Consider the following 20,919-nt stretch of genomic DNA (forward strand, 5'->3'; position numbering starts at 1 on the left):
GTAACAGCTACAAATAAACATGTCTCTCAAAGTATCTTATGTCTGTACACTGATGTAAAAATGTCCATTCAGTGTAGGCAACCATAATTACAATCGAATCCCAGGAGCAGTTATTTCGATCAGACAATATAATTTCGCTTTCTATTGATATCTATTTGATAACTCTTGTCATTCGAAGTATTTTGTAACCCAGCTGGCTTTAGTATTTGATTATTTTTCTGGTCAGTTTTGTATATATTCCTATAATTGACCTGTATGATAGCGTGTAAACCAAAGTAGTCTTCGGTGATCTGAATTCTTTCAGCACTGATTAGGCGTGGTATTCTCGCTAACTGATGATACTCTTGTACTTGTTTGTACACTTATTACGAATTCTAAATATATTACATTCGGCCGTACTCATCTAGTTCTAACTATCTTAGAATACACTGTTACGGATATTCTTGGTAAGCAGACTAGTTCGAATACTTCTTAGTATCGCACTCATAACCCGACAGCAGTTCTGAGAAATGATCAAATCATTTCGGTGTTTTTACAGTGATTTCGGAGATATGTGAAACGTTCGACTATGCAAAACAGGCCACCGGAATTATTCTGTGCTTAAGAGGGAGAGCCTGAGGTCATCTTATAAGCTTATTCAGAATGAAAATTATCAGTGCTTCACCAAACAAAACATATACTGAGTTAATTATCGCAATGCTGCAAACAAATCTGAAGAGTCTATACTGATTTGCGGGACAGTATATAAACTAATAATTAACAACGTAAACACTGAGATGTTAAAGAGTGTGGAAGCAGACAGTGGCAATTTAAAGGTCGAAAATAACTAATCGAGGTCTACAGGACAAGCTGTGAGTCATATGTGGAGAAATTCGAACACCTCACTTCTACTTGTCCTGAAGATCTCGTGTAGAAATACCACAAAGCTGCACGACGAAATCATCCTGATCAGGGAGAAAAATTCAACTTGAATCACTCACATGAACTAAAAAACTCTATATTATCTCAAAGTCATATGAGCGCGGCACAATTCTCATTGCTCAATAAAATGGAGGCTTTCAACAAAAGACAGGCTTCCACACGAGAACAGTTGTATCTTATCCACGAGTGTCTACATTAGTATGTTCCACCAACAGGTGTAAGCCAAATAACACCTACCAACTCCCCTGTGTAACGGACGATAGGCAAACGAAATTGAATTTAAATGGTACTACCTAATTATGACTGATGCACACTACAGGATACACAAGTATAAATTATCCGTGGATAACCAAAAGAGAAAGTTAGAGAGAATATGCACATCAGGACACTTAATAATCTTGACAGCAACCATAAAGGTATAATGCTGACAACACAAATGACAGAAGAATCCACCCTCAAGAAAAACCCAATTAAGATTTCAAGACAACCAATGGAACGAAATACTTCAGTCAAACATTTCACTACGTCCGGTTGTAGTACTCCCTGGATCACCAACACAATTTGTGATGAGGAATTTCACGAACATTAAAACATTTGTGGATTCTTTCAATCACTCCATTACATCTCATATGCAACTAACGGATAAGTATAAGAGGGTTCTTAACTACATCGTCGAAGTGAAGATATTCTTTGATGTATCAGCTTTAATCATCTCAATTAAACCAAGCTTGGAAAAGGAAAGTTTGTCCTTGCTCTTCACCAACGACACAAATCTCGCAAAGAACACGGAGCTTCAATGTTAAAGTTTACTAGAATTCAATTATTTATGCTTAACAACATGTTTTCAATTCAACAACAACATCTTCGAACAAACGGGTGGAACATCAATGAGATTAGTACAAGTAGGTTACTTACTCAATACTAATGCCTGTTACTCCCAATAGAAGCATAGGCCGCCGATCAGCATTCTCCAACCCACTCTATCCTGGGCCTTCGTTTCCAGTTCTATCCAATTTTGTTCATTTTTTGATGTATGTCTCCTTTTCTCGACCTAATGTGTTCTTTGGACTTTCTCTTTTCCCATGGCATTGAGGATTCAATGTGAGGGCTTGCCTTGTGACGTAGTTGGATGCTTTCCACAATGTTTGTCCCGTCAACTTCCAGAGCCTCTGCCCGATTCCTTTTCCTAGCGGGATCTGGTTTGTTCTCTCCCATAGTAGGTTGTCGCTGATAGTGTCTGGTCAACGGATCCGAAGTATTTTGCGTAGACAGCTGTTAATAAACACTAATACAAGTATGTGGCTAACTAAACTAATTGAAACAGACTCCCAATGTCAAGAGAGCGCAAACAAACCATTTGGTTTACACTAGTTAGACCTAAAATATTGGCTGCTGTATATCTAAATTGTTTAAACGCACTATATGATTTGAAAGCTATGGTGATTTATTGGTAAGTTGTTGAATCATCCCATACTTCTGTTGAGTTGTTGCTTCTTCGAAAAAAAGAAAACCAAAATTAAGAAAACAATTCGTTAATCACAATTATTCACATGATTTTTCACTGAATATTGTCTAAGGAGCAAAGGGTAGTGATTATTTGACTAAATGGGTCAATATGCCTAATTGTGCGATAGAAACGAGTCTTGAGTTTATTAACTGAAGGTCAAATACTTTTCTCATCTGTGAAATTACCTTAATGACGATGGCAGCCGTCTGATCTAGGTGTTTACTCCATTTTCTAGATATCTAAATATTTCATTCCCTAAATTTCATAAAAGCAAACATTCTAGGTTATGTCACCTATCAATTCAGAGTTCTCTCCTGAAAATTGTTATGCTGGAATCTATATTAGAATCAGTTACATAGTTACTTATTCTGCTTGTAGAATACTGTGAATCAAACAACACAAATGTTAGGATATGTCTTGAGAAGGCCAAACTTATAGAGATTGCTATTTATATCTCATTGATAATGTTGTTTGCAAAAGCGTAAGACTTTGTGTTGATTTAGATGTTTATTACACTAACCTTATAGCTAATTAATTGTTGTGGGAATAAAGGCGAACATAGGAGACCTTTGGGGTGGTGGAATCCGCATTATTTTCCCTGGACAGGCGAAAAAGGCGACATTTTGGCGCGTTTTCCCCTTTATTTTCCAACGCATTTTACTCTTTATTTCCCTTTTGTTCATCTTTATTTCCGCTTTCACTGGTTGCTTGGGTTGTAAAAGCAAAAATCTGAAGGCGTTGAAATTTTGTAGTTTTAGATTTGTTGTACTTAGAAGCAGAAACAGGAGTTTAATATGTTTATTAATATTTCTATCGCAATTTTTACGCGATGAGACAAGTAGTGTTGTTTTGGTTATTTTTTGGAGTAAATCATTCGAAGAACACAAATGCTTAGATGCTGATTCGTGCTGCCAAGGAGCTACGTAGACAACTGCCACATTTCAACCACATATGAATATTTTATGACTAGTTCTCTTTTTGTCAGATCGATCGTCTGAAAAACTACACGACCAATACTGACAATACCCAGCATAAGTGATGAATCATTGTTATTGAGAACTGTCTTCTGAACTTTTTTATTCCAGTTTGTTCAAGCCATCATCGGACTATACACTGTACGCATACTTGTTCAATATGTCTACATAATTCTCAAGAACTCCTGATACACTTTTGACTGGTCATATACGAAACAAGGCCACTGTTGACCCAGCAAAACCGATGCAGACTGAGTACAAGTTATTAAGGTTTCCATTGACAGAATCCGAAAATTAAGTTTGAAAGAAAAATACAAGTCAAAGACAAACAGAGTGCATTATTAGGTGATATATTTCCAATCTCAAACTGTCATCATGAGATAAACATATAAATAAGTTTCATTTCCCGTTTTATTTATAATGAGGAACTTATGAAGATCAAATAACGAATATATAACTTGTTCTCTTCATAATTCGACTGTTTATTCTTTGCCTTTATTATTTATAGATATTTATTCTGTTGTTGTGTTTCATTAGAACTCAACCAAATGAGTCGATTATATGACAATTATGAACCAACAGTGATTGATAAACAGTTACTAAATGATGCTGTATTTTCATTATTGCAAAAAGGAACTGTGAGCGAACTTGCTAAACAAGATGGAATCCATTTTGAAAATGTTACACACCTGAGATTGGATTATAAAAGTAAATTAGTTTTCAATTTTACTTTTATGCAAACAATTTACTAGACATTCTAAAAATCGATAACTTGTGGGCATTTAAGTTACTTGTTAAGTTGCAGCTTGATAATAACATCATAGAACGAATTGAAGGTATCGGTCATTTAACTCACCTACGTTGGCTTGGTAAGAATGTAATTCGATGGTGAAATGTAAATACTACTTTTATAATCACTTAGATTTATCATTTAATAATATTGAAAAAATTGACGGCTTACAAAATCTGGTAAATTTAGAAGATTTAACATTGTACAATAACCGAATTACCACATTAGAAAATATGGAAAATTTGAAAAAATTACAAGTGTTTTCAATTGGTAACAACTATATTACTGAATTGTCTAATGTAAGTAAAACTATTCATTAGTATGTGTTCAAGAGTTTAGATGGTAAAGACATGATTTCTGGATTTCAGCTTGGATTAAATTTTATAATGATGTTAAGAGTATCACTAAAATATAATCTACTGTAAGTTAAATATATGTTCCTCATTTATGTCAATTTCACCTTAGACATTCAAATTTTGACACTTCGTTCTTTCGCTACTGTTCTACTCGTTTTTTGTAACTCATTTAATTGACAAGTTAACATAATGAATTTGATGTAAAACATAAATATGCGTTAAGTATACAACACTATCAACTGAACCCGAAGATCTAGTGGGTATTTACATCTTTATTTGTTGTTTGTGAAGTTACCAGTAAGTGATTCAAAAAGCGGTTATTATAATTCAGATAAAAAGTGTTTGGAAACCAGTAGTTTGTAATTAGCAGATTTTAACATAACTACTTAATGAACATTGCAAAATATCCCGTTTTTTATGAAATTAAAAAAAAATCAATGATAGATTAAACGATATGTTTTTGTAATGTCTCAAGTAGTTAAAAATTATATTTCTGACGTTATTTGCTTTGCTCCGAAGAAGTGGCTTACACTAAGTTGCTAAGCGTCAGAAATTTAATTTTATTCTCATTTGGATACTATAGATTTACCTTTAGTTTCATTATTAGTAATCTAACTAATCCTCAATTTATTATAAATTGGCGAGTGAAACTTTAGTAATGATACATAATAACAAATAGAAATCAAATCCACTTTATGACTCTAGAGTATATGCATGCATATATACTATGTGAGTTTATTTTTTAATAAAAGAAATAATTCAAATCACAACACACCAATTGGAGTTTGGACATTATTAAGTCTATTCATTAGGTGAACAAGTTTGATCGTTAGATATGAGTAGTGTTATCAATAATTATTACATTGAAGAAAATCCGCATTACGTGCTAATTGATCTTTATAATATCAGGGATATGGTTCAAGTGTTTAGTAGAAAGTGATGAGATATAGGCTACACTGTTTGACCTTCGACTACTGGACTACAATTTTAAAAATCGTTCCACTCATTTTTATCTGAACAATTTCGCAGTATCACTAGCTTTCAAATAATAAGTTTGATTCAAAACAGAGGTGTACTAACCTATTCTTAATCGCTAAAGTACATTTAAAGCTATAACTAAGTAAGAATTTATTCACTCCTTAAAATCAAGAAATCGCAGAAAGTGTCTTAAATTTTGTGTCAATAATTCAGCCGTAATCTATAGATGGGTTAGAAACATGATTTACATGAAAGCTAGGTTATATGTGAGATACTTCTAAAGTATTACCTTTTCACCGATGTTATCACAAAAGGATCGCTAATCATCTCGTAACTAGACGTGATGTTACGGCCAGAAGCTAAAACTTAAAGTCCGGTCCTAATTTATTGGAGAGTGAGTGACCTTCAAAACCTAGAAAATTCTAAGGACCCTTCGACAGTAAAGGAACTTAATGGTTTTCTTCATTATTCTGTCAAATTCGCGGAAGTGAATGCGGAGATTATCTTTCTTATGGATTGCGTTAACACGCGCAAGTATCCTAAATTCTGCTGGAAAATTCTTTGAAGAAACAACATTTATCCAAACTCAAAATCTCTTAAACTTCATGCACAAAATGTTATCGATTCTATTCGTCCACGCATCCCGTTATTTAACTTTAACATTTTACAGAGATCTGTGTTATACGAGTTATCACCTAACGAACACGATCCTTTCGACGAATATGTTACCATAGTTAATGACAAACGTACGAAAAAACTAATATCGGATCTCACTCAAGGCTTAGAAACCACAGAAACACAACATAAATTTCCTAGCAATCATACTTCAATATCCTTAACAAATGTACAATTAGAAGTCTTATCCTTGGAGATAAAATTTTTTGACATAAATGAAAAAATGATTAAAATCCATACACATGTTTAATTCGAAAATTTAATCAAACAAACAAATGGTCGTAGTCCAGTCTTTGACCAAGAATTCCAACGTTTCAAATCTACTCTTCTCGATAGCTGCTACCAGTATATTAGCACAAAAGTAACAGGTAAAAGTCTTCTAACTAAAACAACATAGAAATCAACTAAAACTACTTAAAAACAATAAAAACTTGATAAAGACGTCCAGATAAAGGTGCGGGTTTAGTACCGCTGAAATTATAGACGAGCAACTGATTGAAGTTTTTAAGAGAATGAAAAGTGATCGGTCAATCGACGAACATGACTTTGAGCGCATAAAACCAATAGGACCAATAATACCGCGATTATATGCTCTGCCAAAAATACACAAATCTGGCCTACCTCTTAGACCAATGCACTGCCGAAGCAATAGCCATACATCTGGAAAAACCAGAATTGTGTGTACAAAGAAGATTGGTACAAAATCTTCTACCATGGTCTTAACGTTTTATTTTTTTTATTTCTTCATACTCTTCTTCCTTTACAGCCATCTGCTTCCACATAAGTCTTCTACCCCCAACTGGTTCCTTTCTGTTTCTACGATCCTCCTGATTAATCTCAATTTCAACATTTTATCTTATCATGTTGAGTCATACTGTCCCAATGATAATTTCCCTATCTATCTTTTGATGAATACTTAAGCCATTAACAATCAAACGATTATTAAGATTTACTTGCTTAAAAATTTTTAAATGCCTTTATTTATCCTCAGTGTCACCATGTCTAAGAGAAGTTTATTACCAGCATTATTATAATTATTATCATCCGGTAAAAATAAGTATATATTAGCGATTGTACAGCTTTGAAAGTGAAGTCACCGAAAAGAGAACTTTTCACTGAATTAATCTTTCTTATTAAATGTCTTGATGGATGTATTCCGTTCACTGAAACCGATTCCCTCTAGTTGGTTGTGTTGCTTAATAATATGTGTATAGGTATGTTATTTTCAAATAAGATTTATTTCTTTGGCTATTGGTATTATCATTAATATTAGTATATTTGGTTTCATGAGTATCCATCACTAAACCATATCGTTTTATCACATTTTACCTATCGATTAGCACTTTCATTTATTTTAGCAACTAAAATCTTCATTCTCAATTAGTCATTCGTCTTAACTTGCTGAAAAATCAGTGCAAACCAAATAGGTATTACATACTTATATCAACTAGTTGTGTAATTTCAAGATGATACACACTTGCATGCCCATATGAGATTGAACTCAGAATATCCGGGTCTGGTATCAAAACAAGATACTTCTTGATTATCGATTTGCAATCATTTATCCACTTTTATTAATCCATATTGAAAACTAACTAACTTAATCAAACTTACCTATCCACCTCTGTATTAATATATCACATTTTTTTATTTACAAATATTCCAGTATTAAGGTTTGTTCATTAGATGATTAAGAAAATGAATTAGATTAATTCTTTTTGAAATCAATATTTTAATTTAATACAGATAAAATATTTACGTCAATTTCTCCATTTACAATCAGTATGTTTACATGGTAATCCAATTAGTAAAAACGACGACTACAAGTTGTATATTCATGCTATGCTACCCAATCTATTTTATTTAGATTATCAAAGAACCGACGATAAACTTGTAAGCTGCTTTCTGAAGTTCTTTTTTTATGTTCACCTATTTCATCTTTTTCAATTTCTGCTTAGAATTTCAGACAAAAGGACTGAGTTATGTTTAGAATTAAAAAATCGGTACAGTGGATTATTTCATAATACGGTACTATTATCAATAAAAACACAATCTAAACATTTTACAAACTTCAATTAGTGAGGTCTTCAAGGTTTTTACATGCAAATATGTACGATCAACGAGGAACTATTGCGTGGAATAGTTATGTAAAGATAAATTATGAAAAAAAACATACGATAAACTAGGTAATAGCTTAGTTATCTGTGTCAAATTTAACAATGGCAGGTAACTATTCCATGCAAGCTATAAATAGAAAATGTTACAAACAAACAAATGTGGAACAAGCTCACAAGAAATAAAAATAAATTATTAAGTATGTCAGGAGTATAATAATAGATCGATTAAATGTCACGAGTTCATGTAAGCGCTTAAATATATTACACATGTAACTACGAAGAAGCACGATAAGTTAATTGTTCGAAAATGATTGACAATGATGTAAGTTGCTCAATATTAAGCTAAATAATGTCATTTCAGCGAGAAAAAACTTTTTTTCGACAAAGCGATACAGTTGTATTTATAGCTATTTTACACATAGAAGTCTATGATAATATCGAAGACTATTGAATCATTAGCAAGGTTACCAAAAGTTAATCACTTCAAGTGTCAAGTGAAGTTGCTTAATAGTTAATAGGTGATAAGAATGAAAATGGCATCAAAAAGAAAGGAGTGAATGGCTGTTCAATGGTCGAATATAAGGAAGAACATGTGTTAAAACCTCGATTTGAGAAAGGAATGTTAGAACTATGATAAAATAAAGGATTAAACATATCTGTTCTGAACTCAAAGAATATGATTGGTCTGATAGGTTATCATAGCTTCCTTTATGCACCAGTTTTTTGTTCAACTTCCCTTAAAATCAGTTTGTCTGAATGATTTTAAATGAAGATTCTGGTTGAGATAGATAGCAGTGATTGATCAAGTGGTCAATAATCTAACTATTAACTGGTTTGCATTCAGCTTTAGATACCAATGCTAAGTAGTTTTCGGGTGTACTTTGGGAAAGAATACACTTTTTACGGCCAATGAAACATGATCTTCAGGGGACAGAAAACTGGTAGTTACATAACAGCTTTCCCCCCAATTAAATAACTTATTCAATGACATCTCTGAGACAAATTCCCGCTCCTAATTTCTTTTTAGCTTATTATTTGTTTTCTGTCCCATTTTATTTTTTGTTATGTTTCGTCATTTTCATCTCTCTACCAAATCAAAATTTCAGATTTTCTTTTATTACAGAAATCTACAGGTTATGAGAAATATCAACTAGAAATTGATGAGATTATAAGTGAAGAAGAGACTCAATTGAAATTGAATAAAGAACTTGCTGAAAATCAAGCTAAAATAGAACTATATAAACAAGCATTTATTGATGGCATAGTTGATGAAAATATTTTTCAAAAATTATTCACTGATGATCCTGATGGCAGAGAATTGTTGGTAGTTCCTGAATTGTACAACAGTATTGAATTATATCCTTTTCCTGGTTGGCTTATTGAATGGTCGACAATTATGTATTACTTTTAGATGTGATAGACTGAGCAAGTCTATTAGTATCACGTGTCTGTGCTTGCACCCCATCCAAAGGCCAAGCACTCAGATATGATAAATAAGGCACGCTACTGGATGAAGCCAGTTATTCACGTTGCGAAAGTCTTAGTCTTTATGTCTTATATACACTTCATTCAGCTTTCCACCAACAGTTATTCAGTCATTCTTAGTCGTCTCACAAGAGTAGCAGGTTGCACAGGTGTACAAGAAGTGTGTTTGTCCGTACCTGAATCGGGCGACAATGGAATGTTATATTAAAACTAAAAATATTAAAAAGAACTGATGGCATCCTTTAAAGTAATAGCCCTAGTTATCTCGACTGAGCCAAAGATCAAACAAGACTATATTCCTGCTATAAAACAATGATCAAGGGAATCTTTACAAGCATTTCACCAATTAATCATTCGATGTTGTAAAATAGACCTAATCTATCAGTCAATAAGAAGAATGATACAAAATTGCAAGGCCAGAGAACTCAATCAAATAATGTTAACTATTGTGAACAAATAATCGAAGCTGATGTCAACAGAACATGTTGTTACACAAATGTGCAAAAATCCCTAAGCTTAATTCTTCTCAAAGTATTTTCTGACAGTGTCTTCTGGAAAGATAATTAGAGCTGCAAGATTAGACAATCCAGCCGGAAAAACACATTTCCAGAATCTTTCCCCCTGATCTACGATATGTCATTTGATCATTATCTGGAGACCAGCTGCTAACCCGGGAGCAATGGACAGTTGTTTCCACCTATTCAGGAACTGCATAGTACTGTGTTCCCACTACTCCATACGAAATTGAACTCAAAAACTTTAGACCTCTCAGTGATCACCATGCCTTTAAATCACTAGACATTTCAGGTAACATCAATTTGTTATGTTAGCCATATTCAAGCTATCAAAACTTTCACAAAAAGGCATCAACTATATTAATAATGTATGTAGCTTGTGTTTAATATTTGTCATAATTTAGAGATTATCTCCTCAAAATGATGAAGTTAAGGGGTAAACAATATTACAATCCGCACAGGATGTACATATACCGATAAAAGACTGATCAATTTCAGTCCTAAACATCAACGAGATTCAAACAAACAATAAAAAATGAGGTATACAGTATTTCTTAAAATCGTTCCCTTGGCATATTTAAACGAACTAAGAGTTCTATTAATTGTATAATACAATGGATTGAATGTTTTTCGTTACTTTCTCTTCAGCTACATACAAGTTAATAAGTTTGATTATTTTAAAATGAGAAAACATGAATTGTCTATTAACAAGAAATAAGGCGTATAGGATGTGAATTAAGTTAAGAATTAAGGTTTTAACAAGATTTTACAGATTCTTGGAATTAAAGATTCTAGTACATTCCATTTTTATTACTCAATTTGACAAAGATCTAAGAGGTTCAGAAATAAAAATGTATATGAATTAAACTTAAAAGACTGTGATCAAAATAATTAAAGAACGGAACTGAAAAAAGAACTGGGAATGTTTAATTCTCGTCGGTTACGAAGGCAGATAAAGGTTTAACCATTGGCTCTTTTTTGAATACAAAGGCCAGATTTAAGTCTCTGTGAATTTCATTAAGACAAAGTTAGGTTGTTCGCCGATTGTTTTGAATGCAATAGCTTTATGTCCCATATTTAGCAGGTGAACATGTCATGTAAAATGTAGTACAGTATTGATATTGTCAATTCAAACACTGAACATTTTAAGAGGATCAATATAATGCTTGACAGTAACTGAAGAATCGATTACGCAAAGATATCTGCTCGTGTTTGAAACTTTCCATCTCAAATTACATACGTCTCAATGATTGGTATTATCATCTAAAATTATTATTTTAAATAACTTACAGGCTCTTTGTGTATTACCCGTTCACAGACAATTATGATCAACACTTATTATTCATTGTGTTTGGTTGAAATAGACCTCATAGTAATTTTCTTTTCTTTAATAATCAGTAACTGAGTAGTTTTTTTCACATGTAATAAAGTCAACTACATGTCAATTTCTATAGATATAAACAAAAAGAACCTGAAATAGTTCATCAATGAAATGAACGAATAAACATGTTTAAGAATAAAGATTAAAAAGTTATCAAAATCCATCATGATAAAAGGTCATTAATTAGAAATAAAGGTTTTATCCCAAATGAAATAATTTTGTTCTAATAAGTTAATGGTATTAAAATCTGTAAAAAATAAGGCGAAAAATATGTGCATTCTTCATTCTAACAAGACAACAGTTTCAACTCCATTACACTCATTACAAATTGACAACTAGTATTTATGTCAATGAATAAAATATCATTCGTTATAGGGATTTAAAAGAATTAATAAAATATGTAAATTACAGATTGCTAATTTTCTTGTGTATGAAAAATGTACATATGAAATAATCTCACCGATTTGGAAGTTAAATATCTCCAATATTTTGATAATTCATCTGAAGTTCTTCAGAGTAATTCTCCAAAGAAGATCGATCTACACTGAAATCTTATCCAGTTATATTCAGATATTGATTTTTGAGTAGTAAGAAAACTTGAATGAATCAGTAATATGCAAAAAGGTGTCCAAAATTTAAAGAACAATCAGCGTATATATATATATATATATATATATATATATATATATATATATATATATATATATATATATATATATATATATATATATATATATATATAAACCTTAATGTTATCAATAATTAATCAAAATTCTAGTGAATAAATGAATTTTCTGTCTACTAACAAAGATGTATTCAATTAAATCTAAAACATCATAGAATAAATGGAAAGAATTTTTCGGCCATTGAATTGTATGAAGAATAAGAAATGTCAAAGAAATGATTGTTATGTTAAACATGAAAATAAACTTTCTTTATCATTAGATATGACTCGATCATAACCTATTTATAGTTTAAATTTCCTGATGATATCTAAATCTTGATTGTGCAATCAAACCTAGTTGAAAGTGAATATATTATATTCATATAATTTATTGTTCAAGTGTATGTTAATGTACTAAACTTTGAGCTATACATTTAAGCTATGTGACGGTTGATAATACGACTCAGATATGTAAACCAAAGTAAACGAAGAGGAATTCGAATCTGTGATTGACCAGTTGTAAACTGAGTGGTTGGCTCTAATAACTTAAATTATCCATTTATATGCATCATATCTGATTGTTTGATGGTGAAATAAATTTTCCGCATGTAAACCAACAGTATATCTGAGTCGTTAGTCAATATGTGGTGTGTGCTACTTATATTGACATAAGTAGTATATAATGTTAGTCGTGAACAGAAGGTCTGGCAGCAGGGAGACAAGAGGATCGAACAGTAAAGAATGGAAACAGGATGCAATTTGTATGAAAATACAAGAACAATGAAGTTTGAGTCATTTTGAGACAATTGATGGACATTTTGCAAATTAAGCATTTATGATTGTTAGATTTTATTAACAGGTCCTGTAATTTTGTGTTAAATACATTCGATTGTTCTCACTGGTGTTCTTATTCACTACAAATATACACTATTATAAATATCTGTAGAGAAAGCTGTTGTATAACACTTAATAGCTGTAAGTTATTAGATTTAAACGGAACAAATTTGACAATATCATGAACCATTGACAGTTGAACTGGGTTGGTCATACTGAGTTAATGTTCACCCAACATGTTATACTTGAACTAGTGCTGAGAGGTATAAAACGGAACCTCTTACATTTTTGCACACAAAAAAACACATGTACACTATTGTATTTATTTGTTGTGAATGTTTCAATATTTATTTCATTTAATCCAATATCACTATTCACCTTAACTTGTATAATTTATATGAACATTATCAATAACAATGGTGATGATCATAATAATAATAATCTACCTTTTCAGAAAAATTTACACATCAATGTAAATTAGTATTTGAACTTGGTATAAAAGAACATGATAAACGTAATAAAGAAATAGAATCATTTCGAAATTGTATTGAACAAGCGAAAATGGTAAATGCTGAATTAAGTAAAAAGAAAATAAATGAATTTAAATTATATCAGGATAAAGTAAGCAAATTTTTAAATATTATTTTTATACTCCTCTTAAAATTTAAACAATTTTATTTCATTATTTCAATAATTGAGATCATGAGTCAATTGAAGCTAGACCACTATAGAAAACCTGGGAGCACGAGACCAGTAGATCCTGGGTTCGAATCCCGCGGAGCAGGGTCGTGGTTGCGTACTGCTCAGGAGTCCCACAATAGGACGAAATGGCCGTCCAGTGCTCCCAGGTTTTCCATGGTGGTCTAGCTTCAATCGACTCATGATCTCAACTATTGAAATTATTAAAATCTCCACAAAACCCCTTCTTATTTCATCATGTTGAATTATATGTTTATCTGCTTTTTTATCTATAAGAATTGATGTCAAGAATAGTTGTTAAGTGTTTTCTGTCGTTTCATCTGCTTAATCAATGTTCATGATTGATGTTTACAGTGAAACTCGAAACTAGAGATTGTTATTTCAAATGCTAGTATGCTATAAATTAAATTAGCGAGTCATAATAACCATCAACTTGGTCATTTATTTATTTAATCGATACATAGCACCAAAAAAATCACCATAAAAATGAAACAATAATATTATGAATAAATAAAGTGAACTGCAGTACAGTCATTGAATAAATGGACAAAGTTAGTCTTTAATAAGGGATGTAGTCAGTTGGAAATACAGTCAAGAAAGATTTTAATCAGTTGGGAGTTTCATCACATTTTATAAAGATTATAGTCAAACACTATATTCCGCTCCATATCTTCTAATATTTAAGGCCACTGACTTGTACCATCTTCAGGACCCAAATAACATGGAGTGACATAAGCCAATTCTATACAACTATCTTTCATACAACAGCGTTCCTATGTACCTGCTCTCCAATTTTTTATATTCAGCCCCAGTGTCAGTAAATAATTCGAGATGCGGAAATTGCTTAGATAACATTCATAAAATATGACTCAGTCATCAATATCGGTGGTTCAAGATGGTGACACTAATCAAATTATTATCAATACACCTAAACACGTATCAGCATTACAAATAAGTGTTGCCACCAGATATTAATAATCCTTTGAAGACAACGATATTCGGACACAAACCTTAGACAAATGTCCCTTGCTCGGAAAGGCCAGGTTTGTCTGAAGTCATAACGATAAAAATTTTTAATAAATCTCTGCACCTGAACTACAAATATTTTTTCATTTCAAAATAATTATGTCTCAGCAAAATTATTACCCAGTAATATTTTGTTAAACACAAAAACTATAACTCAGAATCTCACAATCAGATGTGTCTACTCTGATGAATTTTTAGGGATAAGGTTCTCAATGTCCGTTAAAAATACTTTTCTAAATTAAAACGTGATAATCTTGATAATTGTTCTGAATAGACAACAGTTTGTTTATTCTCTAGAATTATTTTCAAGTATAAGGCTAATTAATCCATATGCGAATTAAATCAAGTTATCAGTTTACATAACCAACTGACTATTCATAAACTTTTGCATAGTACATCGATTTCCAAAATACCTAAATTTTGTAGGCTTAGATATCAGAGGTTAATGATTTTATACACCAGAAAAAAAGCTTAATATTGAAGTTTACAAAAACTGCTACCACCAGTTGTTGTTACTGAATGGATTTCATTACAACTGATAGGAAATTAAAATAAATGTTATCCAGTGTTATGCACCCACCAATGATAGCAATGAAGACGATAAAGATCAGTTCTAGGGTAGGCTGCAATCAATCATAGCGAAGTATCCAAGAAAGGACCTCATCATTCTGATGAGAGATCTAAACGCCCAAGTCAGAATAGACAACACCGGATATGAAGATATCATAGGACGACATAGGCTGGGAGAGACGGTGGATTGTTTATTACTTGAAATAGTCTATGTGAAAGTCATTCTCAATGTGCTTAACTTCTGTATAATTATAGAATATATCTGATGAGATGATATACATATACAATAATGTAAACATTAGTAAATAATATAAATTTGAATTACGATTGAAATTTTTTTTATGCAACGGTGAAACTATCAATTAATTTCAACCTAAATAGATAGGAAGATTTCAGCATATGAATGCATAACAAGGTATAAATCACTACACTACAAAGATTTCTTCTAATAAACAACAATTTTCATCTAGTATCGAAATCATTTGGATAATTATTCAAAACTATTTGTAAAGGATAACTGTTTTGTTCAAACTCCATTATTCATTGAATCAACTTAAAACTTCGAAATCTCCTTGATTACATGGTGTGATTCACCTAGTATATTAGAATATAATAAATAAACATTTAGTAAACTTCAGCTAACTTATAGTAGAGCATAATAAACATTTGATTTATTCAGTGGTCATCAGTATAAATCCCAAATTGATTAAATAGTTTCAACTGACTCATGATCTTAACTGTTGAAATTACTACAATCTCCACAAAACCCCTTCTGATACTAATCAACATATGCTCACTAGTGACTGGTTTCAAGAGGTATATCCTAGAGTTCTAGTGAGAAGCAGTGACCAGTGGCGTTCAACCGGGTCAGTTGTGAGGTAGTACCTCACTGATGACAATGGTGGATGTGTCGCCCAATTTCGTGGATTAGTTGTAGTTAGACATTAACACCGTTGGATACCGGCTCAGTGGTCTAGTTGGTTAAGCGCCTGGCGCGAGACTGGTAGGTCCTGGCTCCGAATCCCACGGGGCGCGGTCATGGACGCGCACTGCTGAGGAGTCTCACAATAGGACGGGACGGCCGTCCAGTGCTTCCAGGTTTTTCATGGTGGTCTAGCTTCAATTGACTCATGATCTCAACTGTTGAAATATAAATGATGTCTACTAACTCAAGCTTCGTGGTTTCTGTGAATAAAAAAGTTATGTTAATTTCTAATTTATAAAAAAACACATTTTAACAAACAATACACATATACAATTAATTTCCTTGTAATTATTAATTTAAGGATGTATTTTCTGATGTAATAAAATTAAAGGAGTGTTGTGGTGTATGCTACTTATGTTTGTCGACATAAGTAGTATGTGACACCAATAGGAAGTGGGAACCTTAGTGGCAGAAGGCTAAGAAGATTAACTTGAAGAGAACAGAAACAAAAATAGAAATGAATTGTGAACTGGAAGAATCATACAGAATATGAAGGACAAGTGATGGAAATTCGCAGATGAAGTATTCAGTGTATGGTTCTTTTGTCTTACGAAGAGATTTCGTAATTTTATATTTAAATATATCTGGTTATCCCCATTTGTGTTCTTGTCCATTACAGTGTTAGTAAAATAATACAACAATGAAAAAGCATCTTTATTCAAAAGATAAAGCTCATAGTACATTATTTTTTTCTTTCGTTTTAATTTTCTTTTAAATAGATATTTAGAGAACTTTTAGAGAATACTGATTTGATTAAAGTCGAAGATGATATTTTAGATTATAATGAGAAGGTGCAACAATTATGGAATGAATTAATGAGAAATGAATCAATTTTAGTTGAACAAATTGATGAATTAATTAATGAATTTGAATTAAACTTAAATGATATGATTAGTACATTTCTTGAAAATGTTGAAGTAAGTACTTAATATCAACGTACATGAAGTCAATTCTTAATGACATCTTTAAAAGTATAGTGATAGTGTCTTTTAATTATGGCAATGAATCATCTAGGTTCAAATCTCTAGGATAATAACAATTCCCATAATTTCAGATAAATAGTGTGATGAGGAATGAAAACTTAGACTTCTTTCTGTGTGTGTGTCGAACTCTCAAGGATCAAATTCTATATAAACTCATTAGGATGTGTCCTGAAGATAAAGCAAAATAAAAATTATTGCAAAATCGAACAAATTATACCTACCAAAAATACTTTGATAGAACTTTTTCTTACTTATATGTTTAGCTACTCGTCTACGCTTTACTGATATCCAAAAGGGTGTAATAATTATGCGGCAAAATTGCTGAATATTAAACGTGTATATACCAATTCAAACTATCACAGAATATTATCAAATTAAGCAAAAACGGATGGTGGCTAGCATTGGAAAAGAAATAGTAGCCTTAGATAGAGTGGTTTAAACACTGGAGCAACCTGGGATTTCTTTTACATTCGTTGATCATCACTGTGTATAGATCACTGTTTGTTGACAGGTAAAATTTATCATCTACTAGATTTATCGACTACAGTTTTCCAATATCCCTCTGAAGAGTATTCATTTCCATACAAGCGTGAATTTACTAAGGGCTAAATATAAAACCTTTCCAAAAACACTGGTCACAAATTTATGAGCAGAGATGGATGATGGCTAGCAGTGGAATCCATCGTGCATGTTTCGTCCCATTAAGGACTCGTCAGCTAGATGTAAGTGAATCCATTTCTGCTTAAAATGCCTGTAACTTACTGGTAGTATCAAGGAAATCCGCACAGGATGCACAAATGCCAAAAGAAACCGATCAACTGAAATCCTAAATATAATCGGTACGTTCCAAAAACCAATATATATAAGACAAAATATTACAAATTAGTATGGAGAAATTAAAGATGCAAATAATGGAATACATGAAAATGTTAATACTGATAGTGATAAAAATGTTAAAAATGCAAGTAATTGAAGAAATAAAACGAAGAATTATTAAGAATTGGTACGTTCATCATCACCAAAAAGGATTTTCATTTGCATCGTCAACCAATCCCAGCTTTTAATAAAATAGGTTTTTAGAAATTCATTATGATCGATTATCGGACTCAATTCAAGAAAATTATTATTATTTACTTGTTTTACACCAACACCCAGTTGTTTCACAGATTAATAACGACTGTTGATCTGGTCAGAGCATTCTGGTCTTATGAGTGAGGGATTTATCCACCAATGGCACTGGATGATCAAATTTTGGATATCGCGCATTGGTTGTAAACTACTTGACCCTTACATAGTCGTCTGAAGGCAATGCACTCAGTGTCAACGTAATGAGATCAAAACTCGAAGAGGCTATGGATGCGCACTGTCTGGAGTCCTAAACTAGGATTGTTATCCAGTCCTTTATGGTTCACCAGTTGATATTATTCTGTGACAAAAACCAACTTTAAATGACGATTTTATTGTTTTACTTCAATAACTGACTAATGACTTTTTTCTCTTCATAGAAGGATTTTATTTCAGATCAATTATTTTTCAGGAACATTTCACGGAATGTCGCGAATTACAAACTCAGTATCATGAAAGGTTGACAGATCTATGCCCAAGTATTTTAGAACGATTTATGCGTAGTGACTTCCAAAGCGAACCATCAGATGCTCTTTTAGCCGTAAGTTATAAGTTCATAAACATGAGAATGGTTATTTATACTGAACAGTTATTTTTGCTTTAATTTTCTTCTGGTTTGTTGTGACGGGAAACAAACTACTGATATTTTTAGAAGTGGATGAGAAATTTACTGGTCATTATCTCAAGCCTGTTTATATTTTGACGACAAATCGATTAAATTTGGAGACTAAACAGAATGTTAATAAGTACTATTCGATAACTTATGCACAACTTTTGAATACTTAAGTGCAAAATCTTTTTGATTGCCCACTTTGTCACGTGGGTAGGAGTATCTAAAGTACGAAGAGTTTCCTGGAGGTTTCATTGGCGCCATCGTAATGAATGTTATTGACCAAAATAAATATATGAATGAAATTAGTTCCAGTTGTTAATAGATGAGCACTTGATAACGTAACTTGAAATATTGATAACTAAAGTGAGTGGGTAGTTTCGTTAAGGTCACATCAGATTCAGCATTTAAATATGATCATTTCCCACTTAGAAGCAGGCATATGTCAAGAGATAATACATATATAAAGGCACCAATTATATGCAGAATTAACTAATTCGGAAATTCGAGAACTATATAACGATTCATTCGAAAATCATTTGTCAAAACTACACAATAGATTAACAATTTTCACTGGTTGACCAAGCGTTAGACACAGGGTGGAAATACAAGGAAAGTTTTAGAAAATACATGGGGTACAAATATCTTTTAAAAACGATTCTTTAGTTCATTAGCCTTAAATTATCGTATTCAAAGTAATCAAATAAAAGTTTTATGAAGCAATGTAGGACTAAATTTTTCAGCTTTCAAGTTCATAGGTACCCAAAAACGATATGAACATGTTACCGTTTATTCGGTACATAAAATTCCGGAATTATTTTAACAAAAGACGAATCAATAATGATGATAAGAAGTGTACTTGTCTGAAAAAATCATTCAAGTGTAGTTGTTAAATAGCACTTATCAAAATTCATAAAAATTTTAATTTGTTTAACAACATACATTGAGAAATGTTTATCGTAAGTTGCGAAAGTGTCTGTGGATTCGAAAGTAAGATCTAGTTGTTTTTATATAATAAGCCAAAAGTTGTGTGATGTTACTTTTTAAACAACTAATTTACTTAATCTTAAATAGATTATTGCTCTTAAACTAAAGCTTCAGGGAAGTCTATTTTATGTCATCGCTAAGTAATCGATCTACACTTGTGCATATTTCTTGTCATATCCCCATATATCTACAAAAAATTAGAATATTTTATCTTCAATTATTACAAATCCATTGAAACAAAAGTTTTATTGCATTTTATTTTTTGGTAAATTACAGATTTTTATTGATAAAGAAAGTGTAACGAATGCATTAACAGCCAGTAACGATGCTCATTTACTTAAAATTGATGAATTCGCGGATGAAATTAATGAAAAAGCGAAAAAATGGATTAAGGAAACAATTACTTCCATATATTCCGGTGAAAAATATGATCGAAACAGAGCAAGAGTAATGGAAATAAATCATTTTATAGATGCATTAAGAAATGACGTTGAAAATTTAGATATACCTGCATTAGGTGAATCTTGAATATGCATAATATGATATTCTTTGGGTAACTATCTGGTAGTTTTGTCATAATATATAAATTTAACTGTACTTATTTAAAATTAATCTTGTTTTGATTGGACAGACTGAATAATCAATTCACTATTCATTGAATGATAAGTATTTAAACTATGTATAAATAAACACAGGCTGCTTCATTTGTCATTTACTAATTACTTATTGTTCTCAGT

At 31.8% G+C, this 20,919-nt stretch overlaps 1 protein-coding gene across 1 annotated transcript; it reads left to right on the forward strand.

The window, feature by feature from the left end:
- The first annotated feature begins 2,338 nt into the window (after positions 1–2,338).
- On the forward strand, positions 2,339–20,786 carry LRRC48 (Dynein regulatory complex subunit 3). The gene is made up of 10 exons (XM_051218784.1): positions 2,339–2,371; positions 3,911–4,110; positions 4,155–4,271; positions 4,325–4,491; positions 7,948–8,094; positions 9,442–9,674; positions 13,644–13,818; positions 17,197–17,394; positions 18,998–19,126; positions 20,459–20,786. The coding sequence occupies exons 2-10, from the start codon at positions 3,951–3,953 to the stop codon at positions 20,708–20,710; spliced, it is 1,578 nt and encodes a 525-aa protein (XP_051071815.1). The 5' UTR covers positions 2,339–2,371; positions 3,911–3,950; the 3' UTR covers positions 20,711–20,786.
- Positions 20,787–20,919: the final 133 nt, after the last annotated feature.

This window comes from Schistosoma haematobium, chromosome ZW, assembly GCF_000699445.3.
Source record: "Schistosoma haematobium chromosome ZW, whole genome shotgun sequence".
Lineage (NCBI taxonomy): Eukaryota > Metazoa > Platyhelminthes > Trematoda > Strigeidida > Schistosomatidae > Schistosoma > Schistosoma haematobium.